This window comes from Aphanomyces astaci, assembly GCF_000520075.1.
Source record: "Aphanomyces astaci strain APO3 unplaced genomic scaffold supercont1.16, whole genome shotgun sequence".
Classification (NCBI taxonomy): Eukaryota; Oomycota; class Saprolegniomycetes; order Saprolegniales; family Verrucalvaceae; genus Aphanomyces; species Aphanomyces astaci.
Genome location: NW_009798279.1, coordinates 619,021 through 639,288, shown reverse-complemented (window position 1 = coordinate 639,288; position 20,268 = coordinate 619,021). Strand labels below are relative to the sequence as shown.

Here is a 20,268-nt window from a genome sequence, read left to right as displayed (position 1 = left end):
ATTGTCCCTGTACCGCTATGCCATAGCTGTGGTGGGGACTTGCTGAGTAGACAGGATTGTTTTCATGGGATTTACTTCAAAGTGGGACATAGCTGGGTTAGCGTTTCTTACGAACAGACGACAACAGGACAAGCAATTGGCTTCCTCACAACTGTCAAGCCTTGACTGTTTGGCACTGCTTCATCCACCCAGGTCCGTTTTCAATTGGCATGACCATACGTGGTCAATCCATACAGGCTGGTGAGATTGCGCAACGAATGAACATCCATCGCTGAGAACTTTTCTTATACGGGAACAAGATAATTCGCATCTGGGACAAACCTCCGTGAATGGCCAATCAAATGCATTGGGCTGTAGAATCCAGCCAATGGCATCGATGGAAGCAATCGAATAGATTCGGACGATTTTCGACGACGACACTCTAGCACTTCAATAATTCTCCATTTTGTTTCATCATCAGCATCGCATGACCATGTCGTGCCGTGAAGTATCGCGAGATTCCACGGAGGACGACAGCATCCACACGGACTTCACGAGCCACGGCCACCATATGGAGATGTGGAGGCAATCGCTGGACATTCGACAGTCGTTAGGCCAATTGTCCGCAGATCGCAGGTCATCGTCGTCCATGATTCAATCTCGTCGTGAGCCGCGGGACTTGATGCTTTTCGTTGGCAAACCTGCCGAAAACGAACGCCAGACCCACTACAAGGGGCGCCTTCGCGTACGTCCGTCCGTCCATCAACCTGTTTGACTTTTGCCCATACTATTGGTCGTTCAGATGTGGCCAGGACTCCTTCTTCTGGTGCTAGTGGTCGGCGGTGCGATCGCAGGAATCACCCTCGGCGTCAAATCTTCGCATGAAGCATCCCGAAAGCGCGCCATAGACGTCCTCTCGGCCGAACGCGCGCGGCGCGCCATCGACAGTGGCGTCAAGGACTCGTCCTCCAGCTTACCCATCGACCGCGACCCCGACGACAACCAAGTGGGCAACCCCAAAACCTACGTCAACCAACGTACGCTTGTCTGTCTCGTCCTCTTCTCCGACACCCATGTCGTTGTAGGATGCTCCATGCTAAACTACGTGAGCAAAACAGGGCGCGTCTTTGCCGTGCTGCCCAACAACACGGAAACCCAAATCGACATGAAGGGCATCAATTGGTAAGGGTTCGTCTGGTAACCAGAAATATTGCAATATTCAGGCCCAAAGCGCCATTTTAGGGCCGAATTCAACAAATCTGATCAAAACATGTCTTGCTGACAGAGGTTTAACCCAAATCCAATAATTCCACGTGGGATTTACTCGTTGAAGAGGTCCAAAACGCCATATTACAAAATATTGGACCTTTTACCTCCATTTTGGTGAATCCCATTTTGCGAGAAAATCGGAATATTATTTTTGAAATGTACCATTTTGCGAGAAAATCGGAATATTATTTTTGAAATGTACCCTAATACTACTTCACCAATCTCGTAGATTAACACTATTACGCCTTGAAAACCATGTAGGTTTGGCATGGAAACAGGCAACGCCATCCCGTTAGGGCTGTGGACCAACGAAAACAACGGCACGACCGCGTACGAGATCGCCACGTATCTCGCGGCCAACAAGTTCAACGTCGTGCGCCTACCAGTATGCATCGCGCACATCCTAGCCGACACGGCGCCGCGGAAGGGGCTGGTGAACCTCAAGGAGAACCGCGCCGTGGACATCTCGTCGTACATGGCGGCGTTGGAATCGATCATCAAGGCGCTGGCGTACCGCAACATTGGGGTCCTCATCAGCTTGCACACGTTGACGCCGCAAGTGTCGGGCGGCACGTGGTTCGATGACTCGGTGGGCATCACAAAGGACAAGTTCCTGCTCTCCGTTGACATTTTAACCAAAGCGCTGTGCAAATCCGACTATTGGAACGTTGTGGGCTTGGATCTCAAGAACGAACCACATACTGCCACGTGGGCAGATTTTTCCGACGGCGCCGAGACGATTGGCAATAGGATGCACGCTGGTTGTACGAACTGGCTGGCGTTCGTTGAAGGTACCAACATCGAGAAGCACTCGACCGTGATCGGCGGGGTCGTGACGGAGTATAGCAACTGGTGGGGCGGCGGGCTTCAAGGCGTCAAGACTAAGCGAGTCATGCTTGACCTGCCTAACAAGGTCGTGTACGCGCCGCACTACTACAACAGCGGCGTGTACCCGCAGACGTACCTCTACGCCCCGGGGGGAGATGAGCTGTCGGATGCTGACCTGCGTCAGCGAATCTCCGAGACCGCCACCGACATGTTTGGGTTCATTGCTGCCGACAAGAAGGAAGCGCTCGTGCTGGGCGAGTTCGCCGGACTGTACGCGACGGACGCGCATCGTTTCAAGACGACGAAACGCACGACGGACTTCTTGATTGAAGTCATGCTGCGAGATGGGTACGCCGGCGGCTTCGTGTGGTCCCTCAACCCTGAAAGCGCGTACCAGTACAACCCGAATGGACCTGGCACGTGGACGGAAGGGTTGCTCAAAGACGACTGGAGGAGCTCCAACACGGAGTTCGTCCAAGGGATGGCGGCGTTGGACAAGCTGCCGAGCCTAAAAGCACTCCCATGTGTCCACACCACGCCGTCGGCGCCGTAGTCGGTCGGCACGTTGTAGCTACCGATATCATTATTGTCGAAATACTCGGGTATTAAATGCTAAGGGACGTTTCTGTAAATATCCGATTTGAAAGGCTCATCCATTTTCTGCAATCCGTAACTATCGGTTTAGAGACTATAGTTATGCTAATTACTACGTAGTAATCAATACCTCAAAGAACAATCGATTTAGTGCCTTTTAATCAATACCTCCAACAACAATCGATTTAGTGCCTTTTGCAGGATTGGATGCCGCGAAAATACAAATTTCGACATGGCAGCATTGCCTAACGGTAGCAGTCGACGGCCATGGACTCCGCCCGACCATTGGGATGATGTGGCCAAGATGGGAGACTTGATCCCCATGGGTTTCCAGCCCGACACTCGTGCGAAGCTCGTTGCAGCTCGGGTTCCTCTTGACCCCAAGTATACGATGTCCGACGTCGAGCAATGGACGCCGTTGCACCTTCTGGAGGCATGCCAAGCACGCAATTTGACCGTGCATATGGTGATTGATTTGACGAACACGTTCAAGTACTACGACGGCGTAGCGGAGTTCACATCCAGGGGCGTCGAGTACGTGAAGCTCAAGGTCGAAGGGTTTGCAGACGTCCCAACCGAAGACATTGTCCAACGCTTCATCCACGTGTTGTCGACATGGGAAGATACCTTCCGCCAACAACCTCCGAGCCAGGGGGACTTGACTCCCGTGGTGGTAGTCCACTGCACCCACGGCCTCAATCGGACAGGGTATCTCATTGCGCGATACCTCATTGCGACGAAAGGCGTGACCGTGAAGGAAGCGCTCGCCACGTTCACGGCGGCTCGTCCCCCTGGGTTGATCAAACACATGTACGTGCAGACGTTGTACGACATGTTCGACCAGAGCGACGACGCCGTCCTGCCGGAACTCCCGCTGTGGGCGAAGAACAAGTACGACCGCACCAAGCTCGCGCTCCAAGCCGTCAACAACATGCCCCCCCGTCTGCTTCCTCCGTCCACTCCAGCTGCAAAACCCAAGTGGCGTCGCTCTGACCAGTCCCACTTGCGCCGTCCACCCGAGAACTGGACGGACCCCCCGCGCTTCGGTGCCGTCGTGGCCGACTCTCCCTTCCTCCCCATGCGCACCCTATTGGACGACACATACCACCACGGCGCGGAACGTTGGACGCCCGCCACATTTGTGGCCGAACTAGGGCACGACGTGCGACTTGTCGTGGACCTGACCAACACCACCAAGTACTACGACGGCCCGTCTGCGTTTCCATCCACCATTTCGTACCGGAAGTTTGCGCTGGAAGGCTTTAGCGCCGCGCCGTCGCCGACGTCCGTGGCGGCATTCCTCGACCTCGTGGACGCGTTCGAACGGGACCACCCCGGCAAACACCTGGCGTTGCATTGCACCCACGGACTCAACCGCACCGGGTACCTCGTCGCGAGCTACCTCATCCGTCGCAAGCAGTACTCGGTCCAAGCGGCGCTCGACGCGTTCGCAGCCGCCCGGCCCCCCGGCCTGATCAAGTTTCTGTACATCGATGCCCTGCACGACCTCCACGGGTGCTCAGCTGACGTCGTCACATACCCGACGCTGCCGCCGTGGGCCAGTAAAAAGTACGCCAAACAAACCAATCGACGCGTGCCTCGGCTATGGCCCCCGCCCTCGTTTTGGACGTCCATGTCCCCCCACGGCGCGTGGATCCCTCTCCAGGACAGTACGGACTCTGTTGAGAATGCCGACGAGGCCGACAAGGGCAGCCGCCGCGACGCAGCAGACGCTCCACCTGATACTGCTGCTGTTTCTGTTATTTCGTCGCGTGTAAAAGTTGACGTAGCCACCTCGTCTTCTTCCCTCCCCCCACGTCGTCGTCGTCGCAGGATGATGCACTTGCTGCCCATGAAAGCCATGCTGGACGAGCGGTACGAGTCGGATGGATCGTGGACGACGGCGTCGTTTGCGTCGGTGGTTGCCGACTCGTTCGTGCACGGCATCGTGAGTTTGGACGAACGAGATGCGTACTATCCGGACGCGGAGCTGCCGCCGACGCTCCGCCGCGCGTACGTGCCGGTTCGGTCTAGCCAGGTGCCGCCGCAGTCGGACGTGGATGCGTTCGACCGGACACTGCGGACGTGGCAAGCCGAGGTGGGGGATGACACGGAGCTGCGCGTGGCCATCCACTGCTCGGCGGGCGGACGGACCGGCTTCTTCGTCATCCACGCCCTTGTGCACTTTGCCAAAAAGTCGGTCGATGAGGCCAAGGCCATATACGAGACCGCGTGGCCCCCTGGGGTCGTGCCCAAGAACTTGCTCAAGAACTTGTACCATCTCGAACGCCAAAGCAACCGGGCGTTGCCGCCACCAAGCGCAGAACGCCGCCGATGTCGCAGCCGGAGCCGGGACGACTCGGAACGACGCGCCTACAGCAGCCGACGCAGCCACGAGCGGAACCAAACGGTGTCGCAGAATCGTTTCGAAGGACAGTACAATCCACAGTGGCGGCCGCCGTCTACGTATGGGAACCGGTGGGGCGACGGACGAGCAGACCAGTGGAGCCAACAACCCCAATATCCCCACCATCCCCACTATGAACCCCACCATCCCTACTCTCAACCCCAATATCCCCACCATCCCCACCACCACCACCAATCGCCCGAGTATCAACCAGAGTACTACGCGTATAACCAGTCGACGGGGTCGACTGATTCGTACGGAAGGGCCGAGCGCGGCTCCACACCTCGTCGCAATGGATCCCGGTCGCCAGTGTAATATTCATGAATCATGACGTTATATTGTTTGTTTGGGGGGGTCGAGAATGGTCAATACCCGCGTGAGGTGGGCTTGGATGTACGCTCGCAGCTCCATCAACAACTGCTGCCGCCGCTTCGTGGCTTTGGCAATCTCCCGCGTCAGCACCAACGTCTACCAACAACAGAAGTATTTAGCCAATCAGATTGCAGGAAACCATCATCAACGTCGAATTAGTGTGTGATTTCAATTAGTGTGGTACCCATCACCACAGGACACCTTTTACATAGTACAAGATTCGATCGATAGATTTGGCGAATCCGCACAAAAGCCAGCCAAATTTTGAGTAAAAGGACAATATTTACTTTATACCTTGGCGTGGGTAAAGCGAACGACCAGGTGCAATGTGGCCGGCACCGCGCGGACACTCGAGCCCTCCACGAGGGTCTGCTTGAGCGTGGGCGGCAGCACATGCCACTCGTCGTGGTCGTTTTGGTCGACATACTGGCGCAGCGGCAGCCGAATTTCCCCCGCCACTTGAGCCCCCCCTGCTGTGTTGTCGACGACTTGAACATGCAGCTCGCATCGGATGGATGGAATATGGTCAAACGTCATGGCGTGGTCCCAAGCAGGGCTGTCTTCGCCCGCACGGGGCTCCGTACCCTGCTGTCCCCCCACAACCCGCCCGTCCTCCCCGTGTACCCGCACTCGCACCATCGGATCAATCTGCCATCGCATTACAAGCAGCTCGGTTTTACCATGGAAACTGGACTGTATGTACCAGCGACCGATTCGACCGTCTTGGCAAGTGTCGGGCCTCTATGACGGTCACGTGCACCGTCGCCTGGCTCTGCTTGGTGGTGGCCAGCACCAGCACCCCCGCGTCGACGTCTGTCGTGTGCGTCGCGTCAATGTGCGCGTACTCCAAGCACATGTCCTATAAAATCGATACCCATAGAATTCCAAACGCATTCATCCACAAACAAACTAGTACTGCAAAACGTACTTGAATGTCGGCGGAAGTGTGCGCCAATGCCGTGCGCAATGGTAGTGGCATCAACTCGGAGGCCGACGTCCACTTTCGTGTGGGTTGAATGTGTTCCGCTGTCAATCTCTTGCCATTTGGTTGTTGTGGATATAGAGTTTGTGCATCATGGTCGAACCAGTGGCGTGGACAATACGCCAAGATCGTCATCACATTCGCTTCTTCGAGCCAGCGCGCTTGGCTGCCTCGACGCAGTGCCACGGAGGCTGTTTCCGAGGCTTGCAATATCGCCGAGCGGGTGTTGTCGTACCTAATCATTTCAGAGTCCGTTCGTTCCATTCTGTCTGTCTACATGACATTTCGACGGTACCTTTGATCGGCGGCCGTGGCCATGTCCCGGCGCTTGGTAGCGCTGGCTTGCATTTGACTGACTTTGACATCGTGGTCGAATCTAAAACTCCAACATGTGAATGAACATTATTATTGCACTTGGACGAGAGAGTGAATGTGTCGTACTGGACTTTGGCTTGGATGAGTTTCTTGTGCAAGTCCACGCGACAGGCGGCGGCCGCTTTCACCGCGCAGACCTTGGCATCGACACTTGCTCGGCGCTGACACTTGGCCACGAACGCCAGTGCCATCGACGCGGCGCGAAACCCGGCGGGAAACACGCTCGCTGCCGCGGGGCTCCACACTCCACTCGCCAACTCATGCAACGCCAGCACCTTTTTGTGCGTGATGCCATCGCTAGCCACTCGACCTTGCTTGTCATTCCAATGGATTCGAGCTCCTAGGATATGCAGTGCATCCAGGTAGGTAGACATCTCTTGACTGGCTGATGGTATTAGTTACCATGTCGTAGCAGCTCCCGCACCACGGCAGTATTTGAGCGCTGGCACGCTTCCATGTAAGCTGTGCGCTGGGTGACCTGTAGAAATGTTGCGAATCGCATTAGAGGATGCTTGATTGTGGCGAAATGTCCATTCATTATGGTGGAGGTGCGATCTTGGCCGTACAATGTGTCGGTGGTTGACATCTGCTTGTCGTTGCAACAGCAATTGCACCACTTGGATGTGTCCGCCCAAGCATGCCGCGAGCAGCGGCGTCAGCCCCATAGCCTACACAGAACCGTTGATGTACATGAAGTGCATGATGGACATGATGGACAAAGTTGGAATCTATGGTGAACATGACGCACGCTTTCTGCATTGGGGCTCCAGCCTTCGTTGAGCAAAGCCATCACTCGATCAACGTGTCCTCGCATGCATGCTTCCCGAATCGATTCGAGTTGTGGTTTCTACAGCCACACCCAAAGGTTGTCAATTGTGCCCCATTCACATCCGAGGGTAGTTACCACGGACGTTGTTCGTACCGATTTTCCGTCCAAAAGATCCTGAATCGCTTGCTTGTTATCTCGAGCGATGCCCTGCAAACGAGCGGCGCGGTTGGCTTCGTGCTCCAGACGAACCTTTTTGTCCCATTGTTTCCGTCCCCAGTGGACTTGCTTGCGGTTCTGGCGCTCCAAGTCCGCCTTGGCTTGGGCTTGTCGCTGAATCAGCACGAGACCTTCGAGTTTGGTCAGCTCGATCTTGGTTTGGGCGTCCTTGTCTAGCTGAAACTTGCTCACTGCGATAGGAATCGCCTCTGTCGAGTTGGCTACAGGAGCAGTCTCGTTGCCCTCGTCGTCGACCTTGTTGTCCGCCGTCATGGATTCCGCGGCAGTCACAGGCTGATTGTCCTCGTACGTTGGGGCATCCCCACTGCCGAAAATTTTAGGTCGATCCCATGCAGTTTCGCCGGTTCGGAGGTTGCAGTAGTAGGAGTGCCCAGTGTTGGCGTCGTAGCATCTTCGATACACTGAACTTGCCAGCTGTACCATGAGCTTCCGGGCGGCGCGGCTGCGATATAGCTTTTGAATGCACGTGGCAGCTGCACATGCTTCGTCCGACTGTTGTGCACCGCCACCCCTTTCGGTCATGGTGGGCACTGCAAAACCGACAGGACTCATACGACGGTTACATACTCTTTTAAGTTCGGGTGTTTTCCGGTATATTTCACCCCATATCCGGTAAATCTGGTGTCTAAAGTGCGATATATTTCGTCCAGATATATACTTCATTCCGGTATGTTCGTATATATCGAAGATATGGCGTTGGACGAAATATACCAGAAAAAACTCGAACTTCAAGGAAAAAATATGGTAGATATGGCTCTTGTCATTTTGTATTAATGCAGCAACAGGCACACCGACGTACGACAAGAACCACGACTCGGAAAAGCACCGGTGGCGGCTTCCTCTTCGGCTTCGTCTTCCTTGCCGTGTCCATCGGTTTGCTCTTCTGGAATGAAGGCAATGTTGTGCGCCAATACACGAGTTTGCAAGAAGGGTTGGCAAGCGTCGTCGAACTCGACGACACGGCCAACGTCGAGTCCAAACTGGTGCACATGACGGGTCGACTGACGACCCAGAACGCCCAAGAGCGCCCCATAGTCATGGACGCGGAGTTTGGTGTGGCAGCCACGGGCGTCTATCTCCATCGCATTGTCGAGATGCTGCAATGGAAAGGTTCGACGAATATGATGTGACAAACACGTCAACGCTTCCATTTACTAGAGAAGCGCCATGACCACACGTACACCGAGGACGGCCAGGAAAAGACGGACGTCTCGTACACGTACAAGAAGTCTTGGAGTGCCCAGTCCATCGACAGCGACGCATTCCATGACGCGAGCTACGTGAACCCATCATACTGGGAGTACAAATCCAAAAAGGTCTCATTCTACGTTTCCCATCGGGACATGCTCATATTCCTTGGCAGATCTCAGCGCCGTCCGTGTTCCTTCGCGGGTATCGAGTCCCCGACGTCCTCCTCGGCCAAATCAGCACGCGCGACCATATTTCACTGGACGACGCCAGTCGACTTCAAATGGCGTCCATATTAGAGCTATCCCTTCATGCGCCGCTAAAGGGCGGCATTCCAGCGCTGAAAACCATGGACATTCTTCACAACGAGTTCATGTCGAAGGAGATACCATCCAACGGTAAATCAAACAACCAGCAGCACCGAGACCGCGCCAACATTGGCGACTTGCGCGTCCGATTCCAAGTGACTCCCGCCAGCGCGGTACTACGAGCCGATCTTCCCCTCTTCCGAACATGATGATTGCATGCAAAGTTGTCTCGTAGGTGAGCGTGCTGGCGATGGCCCACGGCGGCGCCTTGCATCCCTACACGACCAAGTCGGGCGATCCGATAGTGCTGTTGGAGGAAGGCGTGATGGACGCCGCGGCTATGATCGACCGCGCCCAAGCGTTGGTGGTGAGTTATTCTTGTCCAACAATATGGTGAGATGTATGTATATATATGTGACACGGGGGCGGCAGACCATGTGGGCGTGGGGGCTTCGCGTTGTGGGGCTCGTGCTGGCGGTGGTGGGGTTCAACGTGCTGCTGCAGCCCGTGGTGGACTTGGCGCACTTGTTCATCAACGTACCGCTTCTCGGGACGTTCGTCGCTGCCGCTGCGTCATGGAGCGTCAGTGTCATGAGTGGGCTTTTGGGGTATGTACGGTCTCAACCCTAGTCTCGCTGGAAATATGTGATGGTGTTTTACCGTAGGGTGAGCACGGCCCTCGTGGTGATTGCGATCGCGTGGGTGTGGTATCGGTGAGTCTACCGGTGTCGCAGATTCAGTTGATGAATGAATGGTGGTGGTGGAGTAGGCCGTTGGTGGCGCTCGGGCTGGTACTGGTGGCCATCACGCCCTACATTGGCATGCTGAAACCCAGCAAAGCCCACGTCAAACTGGCCGTGTCCTAGCGCGTAAACGCACCTCGGAACACTTGCATTCGAGAGTTCATGCCATCATATTGATACTAAACGTAGTAGGCAGACGATGCGAGTTAAGTTTTTAATGAACTATAATAGCAAACTGAAAATTAGCTTACCAGTATGATGAAAAGTCGCGATCTTTGGCTGCGCTGTGATTGGTCCATATGGGTGAGGTGGTAAATAGACGCTTTTGATTGGCTATAATCAACATTTGATGCCAATCAAACGTGGGTTGTTAGCGGGAGGCGTGGACACGGGGTTATGGAAGGGGCTGCCGCGCACTCTCGGCCTAGAGCCCCATAACGTACCGCGAGTATGTGGCCAAGTCAGAGACGGACCTGTTAGTCTGCGTTGTCGACGGCATTCGAAAGGACATTCCTCGGGAGCTACGTATGTACTGTAGTTCTGTCCACCAGTGTCAACACAAAAGTGTTCGCTGACTTGCGTGATAGAACGCGTGTGCTGATCTCAGCAGACCAAGAGGCCACTTTAAACCAAGCCCTCAAAGTGTATGCATAAGCGCATTTGGAACGAATTTGCAGCGGCCGTGTACTCTAACTTGAAAGCCAGCTGTGGGCTCCGTCATGCCCACAGCTGGTGTTCGAGTTAGAGATGGCGGCTGCGCTGGAACACAGTGAGCAACTTATACAACAACCGGACCTGCCGTCAATCCTGTCGAGCCGACTGTAGAGGCGTTCGATCAATCGTTCGCGGAGTTCGAAAGTGTCCTGAGCCCATCTCATATTCCCAGGAATTCCGCTACGATTACCTCATGGGCCCGGAACCCATGAAACTGTTGCGGGGACAAGAGTCCATGGGTTCGGCAATTTTCCTTCCCGCACAAGCACATGCAAGGCAAATGCCTGTCGCTCCACCCTGGTTTCGAGACAAGGAATGGGAGATTTCCTTTGCACCAGGTTTTGGAAAAGGCAGAATTCCACATATTGCGAAAGTATTTATTCGTGATGCCCAAGAGCAACGTTCCACCACGACCTGATGATCCATCGTACAACCATCAATTCGCCACCGTGAATGGCATCCGCATGCACTACGTCGATGTCGGTCCTCGAGGTATGTCACCTCCGTCTCCCATAGCTCACCGACCCGTAGATGGATTGATTTTGGTCTTGGTTCACGGTGGCCCGACCTGTGGTATGGACGGCGGGTACGAACGCCGTGTATAGTAGTTCAACTGACTGATGTCACTTGTAATACCAGATCCAAGCGCTGCGCAAGTCTTTTCGTGTGATTGCTGCAGATGCCCCCCCCTTCGTAGCCACTCTACAACCCAGACAACTGTGGCTTTGGGGACACGGAATCCCCGCTTTCACCCGCGTCGTACAGCCGCAAGAACATCGCCACCGACTACGCTTGTTTCCTCGGTAAGATCATCCACACATTGGCAACGCATTGACACACACTCGAATAGACCACTTAGCGATCGACCGAGTCGTGTTCATCGGCCGGCCACGACTGGGGCGGCGTCGTGGTGTGGCGCATGTGTCAGTTCTTCCCCCACCGCGTGCTGGACACGGAGTCGCTCTGCACGCCATTTAGTGCCAGGTTCAAAGTGCAGCTCCCTTGGGAAATGTACTTGCAGCTCCTGCCGTCACTAAAGTACCAGCATCTGTCCTTGATGAGGACGTGGCCGACATGCTCCGCGTCCACATCCTCCCATTTTTTCGCTTAATGTTTGGCACCCCCATCGTACGAGACTACGGGTCGTTGTACGACAACATGAAGCACCTGCCGACGCTCGAGTTTACGGCGGCATCATCATCATCATACCCATAGATGGACTGGGTGACCGTGGAAGCCCACGACGAAGTGAACCAATTGATCTTGGCCTGGCTCGCCAACGTTGTCCTACCTCGATCATCTGCCCAATTGTAGTTTAGGTTTTAATCGTAAGTACAACTAGAGTCTGTAGTCAATGGTACCAACCCATCTAGTCAACGAGGATTCCATCATGGTCTCGTGCCATCTCGTTGCGTTCTGTCGTGTTGACGGGGTCGACTTGTAAATCAAACAGTGCGTCTGTCCATGAATGACCCACTTGTCAAGTTGCTGCTTGCTGTCATGATGAATAACTCCCCCTGTCTTGTGGTGCTGACCCAACCGGCGTCGGAGTTCTTCAAAGACGAAGGCACGTCCGTAGCCTAGTGCTAGTCGTCACTTCTTCCGCAATCATCGTATATGATAGGAGGGCGGGCCAACTACTTGACGGTGCAAGTGGCATTGAGGGCTTGCGAAGGGATTGGGTCTGTTTCCGTGCCCCTCCGCATGACATTGCTGTTTGAATCGGGTACGAGTTGGTTGTGTTTACGTTGTCTAACGTTGGTATATTTCGTTTCCTAAGGGCAAGTCGTGGATGACCAAGACATATTTCGCATCATGGGGTCCAACACGTTGGTATTGAATGGAGATGACTCGGTGGCGACCATTCATTTCCGCCTCGACAAGGTACAAACTGCATTTTACCCGGGGGGGGGGTAAGCTAAGTTGTGGGCGGCCCTATCGCAGGTGAGTCGCCGCAAAGATGGCCAGCGCTTCAAGCTTAAAATCGACGTGGACCCCACTCGCAGCGTGCTCTCGGGGGTAACCCCCGTTGTGACGACACCCATTTGTGTCTTGTCCAAGCGCAAGTCGGTGGACGTTCCAACCACTGCCCCCGCTGCCAACGTGGACAGTAACTCCCCCCGAAAGCAACTAAAACATGGTGAAGTCGTACTTGCAAAGCAAATAGCGGCCATGCAAGCTCAATTGTCTCGCCTCATGGGGCTCGTGGAAGCGCAAGTGCGTATACCAAACCCATCGGTTCATCGTGACGTGATTTTTGGTCGATTGTAGCATCGCCTCCTGGTTCGCCTGAGTTTATCGCCCGCCCCCAAAGACATTGACACGCTTCTGAAAGAAGGTAAACGGCCGTCTTGATGATCTATCTGTTGGAGCCAAAGGTTGGTCAACTAACTATTTATTGCAACTACAGAAGACACGTCCTTTCACGCAGCCATGCTCGACACGTCCGACCCAGTCCACTCGTTCCTAAACCAGGCGACGATGCCGCTGCCCCTTGGAACATTTTGCTTCGACCGTTAAGACCGTTAACACTGGACTTCGGTTGATGCGGAACATGTGCGATGTGCGAGATCCTAATAGGGGAGGGGGCAGCAGCAACGGTCGCTAGGCATCGGTGCAATTTGAAGCTCATCGTTGCTATGTGACCGTAATGCTCATTGGAAACTGCTATTACAACCATTGCTGTAAGGTTGCCCGTTGGCATCGTTACATACTCGAACCAATTAACGAGACAGGGCTAGCGTTACGAAATACTCGGCGTTACGAAATACTCGGCGTAGTATAAAAGCAACGATGGTGCCTTTGCGCTAATCACGAGTGATTTGACTTCTCGGATTGATAGTGAACAAATAGATGTAACATCAACTCGCCAAGCCGATTCCACCACACCCAACAAAGGTGTCAACTTTGTGCCGATTTGTAAGCAACTCCTCCCCCCGAATCCCCTTGCTCAAACTTTGTGGTTTTCTTTATGGGGGCTCAGGGGCGACAGGGGGGGCTGGTATGTTAATCCATGGCGGTAATAAACTCACATAACAAGCCACTGTAAGTTATGCTCAATATTGCATGCAAACGATGATTGATGTTACAAGCGTCACTATCCTGCAACTCTATCTACCGTATAACGTTATGACATGGGTTTGAATTGGCTTTACAGTTAGAAATCGACGTCACGATGTGGAAGTGTGTGCCTCTTGACGTGGCAGTGCACACTACCACCTCGTAGAACTCGCACCACGTCACCACGCGGCGTAACAGGCAGGTGTGCCGTACATTTGTACTGTAGCCACCACGGGAAGTCATTACAGTAGCAGTACGTACAGTACAGTATAGGTAAGACTCGAACAAACAACTCCTTGTTGCTTTTCTGTGTGTGCAATTTCGTCTCGTACAGTACTACTACTACTTTCGTAACGTACAGTACTACAGTACACTTCACATGTTATTAGTGTGGTGAGTTTATGGTATGGATACATTCATGTACAGTCTGTGCATTGCCATGTGGCCAGTTCGTGTCAAGTCAACCCTTGGTTACACCGTTACTTGGGCGGTGGTAATTCACTAACGCTAGAAGGATGTACTCTCGTTAACACTAAAAGTATGTAGCAGCAGCCTCAACCAAATACAAGGCGAAGTGTACTCAACGTTAGCCTCATGTACTTGAAATAAATCAAATTGCCTTTTGAAACAAAAGATATTCTTTTTCGACATATTTTGTTTTTGCATTCGATTGAAGTTGCAGTGTGCCGTGGATACTTTTCGTGAAAATACGTTTTAGGTTTAAACCAACCTATAACGCGATGTCGTCACCCGAAGAACGGCTGGTAATATTGTTTAACTGTTTGTAAAACGCAACGATGTCGTCTGCGTGAAAACCCATCTGCGAATGTTGTTCAAGATATATCCACCGACAATCAAGACCTTCCGCAGCGATTCTACGTCGGTGCAACCCCAAAATGGCATGTTGCTTTGGACATGATGAAAGGCCTAGATGAGTGCATTATAAGGATATATTTACTTTAGATAGGGCAGTATATAGGTGGCAGGAACTCGGGATGACTATAGCGTCATGTCAAAGTCGAAGATGTTCTTGAGGATCTCAACTTCGTCTTCTGACCAGCAACTGCTTGTTTCGGACATGTCGATCTCTTCAATGTCTAGCGGGTCGCTGTCTCGGGTTTGCAACGTCCACATGCTCGTCGTGTCCTGTGAAGGTTCGGTTTTGATCGTAGGTTCGGGCTTGACTACGACTGTCGTCCTCTCAAGCGATGGCTGTTCCTTCTTCATGTACACCGGGCACGCGTCGTCGTCGTCCTCGTACACCACTGTACCATCGCGCTTGACCTTGACCACACCTCGTCGTTTTGCGTCCGACTTGCGTTGGTTTTTGTTGTGCTTGACGCGGTGTTCTTCGCAAAGCGTGTGCGGCTCACCACTAAACTTGATCGTGCGTTCATTTGGGCACCGTCCAGACTTGTACTTGCACCGACCACGATACTCGTCGCTTCTGTTGAGGAGGTTCGCGGACACGGAGATGGTGAGGTTCCCCACAAGTCGCGCGCGTTTGGTGGGGGACATGACGGAGGACGTCTGTCGCTTCAGCGACTTGCTTGATGACGACGCACGGGTGATGGGCGAGTTCATTGTGGGTCGTGGAGCAAAGAATGCAAATGATACGTTGAGGGATTGATACAGTCGTGCATTCCAATTCGTTCCGCCCACGGCATACATTATTCAAGTCACAGTTCGTGTTGGACACTTCAAAATTTCAGTGGCTAGTGTCCATTTCATTGGCCAATAATCCACGAATCAAATGCTTTCTCTTAGTTTCAAACAGCAAATTGATCGCCTTGGCAATCGCTGATTGGCTACTTCATTAAGGACTCGTCCCACAGGAGTTAAAACCCTAGGGTTAATGTCACATATGTACGTTTTAGTAGGTTTTATTGCGGGCGTGGCGCAACTCACCCACGACGTTTCGCATCCTGGCGTCAGAATGCAAGCAACATGGGCGTGCCGCAGAACGTTACCGCCTTTGCGTCGGAGACAGTGCTAATGCATGCAATAGCTGCACTCACATTGGATATATCTCATGTCCATCGCAGTATGCGTCGCGAAGGCATGCCGCCACTGGTCGGGTCCATCTTTGTCTTGAAATCAATCAGTTCTCCATGTGGTAGCTCTGGCGTCATGCGATTTGGCAGTATGAGGTCGCGCGACGTACCTGATGGAGGGACTGGCTCGCGCTTCTGCAAAGGAGTACTCGTTTGCAGCCAATATCTATCTTGTGTTGACGGTGTTAACGTATACTAGTATGCAATTCACTTGTTTGGATGTTCCTTGTTGGTCGTACAGTAACGACGGTCGATCGATCACGTGTATCTGAACCTTTGTCCTCACTTTGACAAGTTGGAGGCCGCAGATTTTTGAAAACTCCACGAAGGTTCGACTGATATTTTGGAAAATCCTTTCTGCCTCTTTTGGGAGTTTTTACATTTACGGTAGAAACGGCATCTCTTAACATTCCGAGTTGGCCTAAACAGGCTATAGTATGATCACATGACTGGCGGGTCCCTACAAACAGCAGCTACTAGTTTGTACCTCAGTATGTAGGTAGTTCAAGTGCACAGTGCCCGCCCTTGTATTCTTTCATTCTGTAAAGTATATACTCTCTACACCTCTGTACTGGTTGGTTCGTGTAGAGTGCCATTGCGCCTGCAATTTACTGCATATCTTGTGTGCATACCGCGCAACTGGACTTGGAACTACACGTCATTCCGAAGGACATGCACGTAGAAACATGAGTTCTGGACATAACTCGCCTTGCATGCCCCCATGTAAGTGTTAATTGTGAAACCAAATTTCACCACTTTTAACTGAAAGTTCCGGTTATTTCCCACAACTCACGCCATGTGCGTTTGGATGTTCGCGGAACATTCGATATATTTCGTCCAGACCCTTCATTGTTGCAGTATTTTTCGACTAATACCCGGTATATGTCTCCCCACAGCCGGTATATTTCATACATTGTTCAACATATATTTCAAATGACGTTTTATCTATTTCGATTTTTGACACAATACAAGTACAGTATCGCAGGTGGTGGATACCATTTTGAACTTGTCTAAATCATAGATATGAGTCGACGTGGATCCTCTACAAGCTTACACCTTGTATCTCACGCTGTTCAACGGTCGTGCTGAAAACGTGGGTAACATGAAACTTTGCGCAGTGCCTTGATTTGCGTCAAAAATCGAAATAGATAAAACGTCATTTGAAATATATGTTGAACAATACATGAAATATACCGGCTGTGGGGTGACATATACCGGGTATTAGTCGAAAAATACTGCAGCGATGTAGGGACTGGACGAAATATTTGGAATGTTCGGCGAACATAACGCACAAAGCGTGAATCAGTTGCGAGTGAGTCGAAATATACCGGAAAAATATCCTGAACTTTGTTAACTGTAAATCAATTAAAATGAACTACTCCGACATGTGATCCAAGTGGTGTATGTAACCGCTTTGTAACCGATAAAATAGTAAGTTGCCACTGAAATGGCCCGTCCGCGACCAAAGACGCAGGCGGCGGTGATGCCACGGAAAGACGAGGATGTGCTCGAGTACATGAAGTCCATGGCAGAGCCCAAGGACAAGCGCCATCGCGCCAAGCCGAGCACACGATCAGCGTCGCGGAATGTGTCGACAATCGCCAAGAGACATCGAGACCTCCAAGCCGCCTTTGGCTTTGGCTGTAACGTCGAAGAACACATCAAATTCGGCAAGGTGCGCCACTCTTCCTTGTAGTATATAGATCCCCTCAAAGCGTCCATCCTTCGATACACACTAGTGCCTCGACGGCCGATGCATGCAACGACTCGAGTGGGAAGTGGACAAGTTGTCTGTGGGGGTATGTACATGTATGTCCCAGGTGAACCTTCACCGCCCATAAGGCAACCGTGTGTATGCATGTAGTCGCACCATTTTCGCGACAAGGACTTGAGTTTGCACCAAGCGTGTGAATTCGGCAACGAGTTTGCCGTCCACCACCTCGTTCAACTTGGCCCCGCATTTAACGCCAAGAATCAGCATGTGCGGCGCCACCACTGTATGTCCTTGACTGACGATGCTTAGGGCCAGACGGCGCTGCATGTGGCGTGCCGCGTCGGGCCCGTGGCTTTGGTTCGTCATATGTTGGCGGCCAACGCCGTCGCGACCCCGCGATCGTATCGAATGGACATGAACACTCAAGACAACAACGGCAACACGTGCCTGCACATCGCGGCCAAAGCCAACCACTTGGACATCACGCAATGCCTGTTGGACGCGGGTATGTGCGAACATCATCATCATACGTTCGACGGTATGATGATGTTCATTGGAGATATGTACTGTAGGGTGTCCATGGAACATCACCAACAACGAGGGAAAGATCGCGGCGGACGTGTGCGGACGCGACCAGCGCATATACCACGTGCTCAAGCAGCATGCAATGGCCCACGACCTCGGGGACGAGGTGCTCCTAGCTAGGATATGTACAGACTGTATCTCGTCCATACATCCGTTATTGCAATAACGTTCCTCCACCCCCCATGGTGTCGTTATCGCAGGTCAGTAAACCAACACCTTGTATGTAGCTGCACGAGTTGGCAGCGAAATCGACCTCGGCGCATCAGCTGCTGCCGCACGACCAAAGCAGCATCCATTGACACTTGACAATAACATTATTACTTTCTACGACGTCTAGTTTGCACTTTGGGTGGACGATCGATACATGGAAGAGGATGGTGACGCTTAAATGTCATACGATTCGCGGGAAGACGTCTGGGACACGCTGTCGTCGAGCATGGTCATCTTCTCTGGCAGCGAGAACACTCCCGCGCTCCCCATCGACGGACTCTGAAGGAGGTCGAACCCGGCGGACGACAAGCTGGCCGAGTGGCCAGATATCCGCCACATCTCGCGGCTGGCGGTGACGCTGCTCGACATGCTGTCGTCTCTGTGGTTGGGCTGGTATGCCATCATAGGCGTGTGCGGTAGCTGTCGGGGGGTTTCGTCGGCGGTGGATGACGTGGTCGTGCCCCGAACTTTGTCGCTCTCTGTGTACGAGATGATGGACGAGTCCTGCGACTCGAGCGACGACCGCCGCTGGGTGGACGCTTGGTGGTAGTATGAGAAGAACGGCATGGGGCGGTCCAGTTCCGGCTTGACGCGGTCCTTCCGCCGAAACGGGTCGGAGAGGACGATGCCGTCGAAGTTGTGGTCCGGCGACAGGCTGTCGCGGTACTCGGACGAGGCGAAGTCGGTCGCGTACACGGAAGAAAATGGATCGGCGCGGCGGCGTGGTTTGGTCGGGTCGTCCGATTCAGTGGACGCTGTGGACGGACCCCCTCTGAACATGATCTTGGCCCTGGCTTGGGCTTGGCGGCGTCGACATATCAACACTATGGCCAGGACAATCAACACTGCTGCGACACTGCCGAGAATCACTCCGGTGAGCGCGGATGCTTTCATTTCCGACGTGAGGGTGGAGGAAGGAGGTGGAATTGGTGGCGCGTCTGCAGGGGATCGGTTAGGACGAAGTAGGGCGCGTTCCGGACGAGGATACCTGGAGGCGACGTGGTCGACGAGTTCTGTGAGGCCACACCAGCGTCGCTGCTGGGTTCGGCTTTGGCACTATCGAGTAATGTCGCCGATGTTGATGTGAGAGACACTCGAGCTCGCCGTCGAACCACCGGGACGACGCGGGTTGAGTGCTCTAACGTGGAGAGTTGAGATGGTGAGATCCATCTCAGAGAAGGAGGCACCTGTGGTGGCATGACCTTTGGTTAAAACGAAGGAGACTGAGAGGTAAACTATCCCCATATACACCCTGGACACCATCGCGCACGACGAAGTCTGGACAGCGCTTGCTTGGGCTGGACTTGTAAGTTACTGCGACATCTGTAGCCACATCCGCGCCTCTGGCGACAACAGTCGAAGTTGTTGGGCCATTTAATAATATACGCGTCGGACCGTATTAAATGCTAGCGTTGTTCGTGATATTATTATTGTTTTCAACAATCGAAGTTTTCCTCAGCAATTGAACTCGAATGAACACTCCCACGAGTGTGGTTTCGCTTTGTCGTGCCCAAGTTCTACAAGTCCAATGGTGAGATGATAGGCTGGCTGGTTGTATATATGTCCAACTAGTTATTCGAATGCAAGTAAACAAGAGCCACAGATACTCTCACACACAGTGTTACAGTACTGTACGTACACTTGTTGCGTGCTCCTTGTCGTACCTGACACATACAATACTGTACAGTAGTCCCCCGGAATAAGGAACCCACCATAAATCTATATCCTCTCAGAAAACATAATTTTGCGTGCAAATCAGTCATAAAATCTGAGAGGTACATTCAACTTTTAAATTAACCATGCAAATAATAGAATACTTGTTGGCGACACTCACACTTGGAACTCAGCATACCGTCGCCGTTGTCGCGGCTACGATTGAC

The 20,268-nt window shown here is 52.9% G+C and overlaps 9 protein-coding genes across 16 annotated transcripts; 6 read left to right on the top strand and 3 right to left on the bottom strand.

Moving 5' to 3' along the window:
• The first annotated feature begins 442 nt into the window (after positions 1-442).
• On the top strand, positions 443-2,697 carry H257_07686. 2 transcript variants are annotated; one of them, XM_009833294.1, is made up of 4 exons: positions 443-724; positions 782-1,016; positions 1,065-1,161; positions 1,510-2,697. In XM_009833294.1, the coding sequence occupies exons 1-4, from the start codon at positions 467-469 to the stop codon at positions 2,627-2,629; spliced, it is 1,710 nt and encodes a 569-aa protein (XP_009831596.1). In that variant the 5' UTR covers positions 443-466; the 3' UTR covers positions 2,630-2,697. The 2 variants fall into 2 exon arrangements, with proteins under 2 accessions (XP_009831596.1, XP_009831597.1); XM_009833295.1 differs by having other exon boundaries at positions 443-1,016.
• A 123-nt stretch (positions 2,698-2,820) lies between these two features.
• H257_07685 (hypothetical protein) lies at positions 2,821-5,392 on the top strand (the record flags this gene model as incomplete). The annotated part of the gene is made up of 1 exon (XM_009833293.1): positions 2,821-5,392. The coding sequence occupies exon 1, from the start codon at positions 2,903-2,905 to the stop codon at positions 5,390-5,392; it is 2,490 nt and encodes an 829-aa protein (XP_009831595.1). The 5' UTR covers positions 2,821-2,902.
• On the bottom strand, positions 5,266-8,334 carry H257_07684 (hypothetical protein; the record flags this gene model as incomplete). Of its 4 annotated transcripts, none has more annotated exons than XM_009833290.1 (10): positions 5,266-5,545; positions 5,744-6,097; positions 6,153-6,308; positions 6,378-6,666; positions 6,727-6,807; positions 6,873-7,146; positions 7,209-7,284; positions 7,373-7,474; positions 7,555-7,653; positions 7,729-8,334. In XM_009833290.1, the coding sequence occupies 10 exons, from the start codon at positions 8,332-8,334 to the stop codon at positions 5,411-5,413; spliced, it is 2,172 nt and encodes a 723-aa protein (XP_009831592.1). In that variant the 3' UTR covers positions 5,266-5,410. The 4 variants fall into 4 exon arrangements, with proteins under 4 accessions (XP_009831592.1, XP_009831593.1, XP_009831594.1 ...); XM_009833289.1 differs by having other exon boundaries at positions 5,384-5,545; positions 7,711-8,334; XM_009833291.1 differs by having other exon boundaries at positions 5,744-6,308; positions 7,711-8,334.
• A 247-nt stretch (positions 8,335-8,581) lies between these two features.
• Positions 8,582-10,304, top strand: H257_07683. Of its 2 annotated transcripts, XM_009833287.1 has the most exons (7): positions 8,582-8,922; positions 8,971-9,128; positions 9,176-9,481; positions 9,544-9,675; positions 9,741-9,916; positions 9,974-10,021; positions 10,078-10,304. In XM_009833287.1, exons 1-7 carry the CDS (start codon positions 8,586-8,588, stop codon positions 10,172-10,174), a joined length of 1,254 nt encoding a protein of 417 aa, XP_009831589.1. In that variant the 5' UTR covers positions 8,582-8,585; the 3' UTR covers positions 10,175-10,304. The 2 variants fall into 2 exon arrangements, with proteins under 2 accessions (XP_009831589.1, XP_009831590.1); XM_009833288.1 differs by having other exon boundaries at positions 9,544-9,916.
• Positions 10,305-11,151: 847 nt separating this feature from the next.
• On the top strand, positions 11,152-12,067 carry H257_07682 (hypothetical protein; the record flags this gene model as incomplete). Its single annotated transcript, XM_009833286.1, has 4 exons — positions 11,152-11,364; positions 11,463-11,568; positions 11,616-11,708; positions 11,787-12,067. The coding sequence occupies 4 exons, from the start codon at positions 11,152-11,154 to the stop codon at positions 11,978-11,980; spliced, it is 606 nt and encodes a 201-aa protein (XP_009831588.1). The 3' UTR covers positions 11,981-12,067.
• A 315-nt stretch (positions 12,068-12,382) lies between these two features.
• Positions 12,383-13,285, top strand: H257_07681 (hypothetical protein; the record flags this gene model as incomplete). The annotated part of the gene is made up of 5 exons (XM_009833285.1): positions 12,383-12,491; positions 12,546-12,649; positions 12,710-12,982; positions 13,037-13,103; positions 13,176-13,285. 5 exons carry the CDS (start codon positions 12,383-12,385, stop codon positions 13,283-13,285), a joined length of 663 nt encoding a protein of 220 aa, XP_009831587.1.
• Positions 13,286-14,749: 1,464 nt separating this feature from the next.
• Positions 14,750-15,424, bottom strand: H257_07680 (hypothetical protein). The gene has a single exon (XM_009833284.1). The coding sequence runs from the start codon at positions 15,407-15,409 to the stop codon at positions 14,825-14,827; it is 585 nt and encodes a 194-aa protein (XP_009831586.1). The 5' UTR covers positions 15,410-15,424; the 3' UTR covers positions 14,750-14,824.
• Positions 15,425-17,317: 1,893 nt separating this feature from the next.
• On the top strand, positions 17,318-18,359 carry H257_07679 (hypothetical protein). The gene is made up of 5 exons (XM_009833283.1): positions 17,318-17,554; positions 17,619-17,678; positions 17,744-17,860; positions 17,903-18,098; positions 18,166-18,359. The coding sequence occupies exons 1-5, from the start codon at positions 17,327-17,329 to the stop codon at positions 18,342-18,344; spliced, it is 780 nt and encodes a 259-aa protein (XP_009831585.1). The 5' UTR covers positions 17,318-17,326; the 3' UTR covers positions 18,345-18,359.
• H257_07678 (hypothetical protein) lies at positions 18,359-19,755 on the bottom strand. Of its 3 annotated transcripts, XM_009833280.1 has the most exons (3): positions 19,576-19,736; positions 19,377-19,526; positions 18,359-19,326 (listed from the first exon to the last, which is right to left on the bottom strand). In XM_009833280.1, the coding sequence occupies exons 1-3, from the start codon at positions 19,649-19,651 to the stop codon at positions 18,563-18,565; spliced, it is 990 nt and encodes a 329-aa protein (XP_009831582.1). In that variant the 5' UTR covers positions 19,652-19,736; the 3' UTR covers positions 18,359-18,562. The 3 variants fall into 3 exon arrangements, with proteins under 3 accessions (XP_009831582.1, XP_009831584.1, XP_009831583.1); XM_009833282.1 differs by having other exon boundaries at positions 18,359-19,526; positions 19,576-19,755; XM_009833281.1 differs by having other exon boundaries at positions 19,377-19,736.
• Positions 19,756-20,268: the final 513 nt, after the last annotated feature.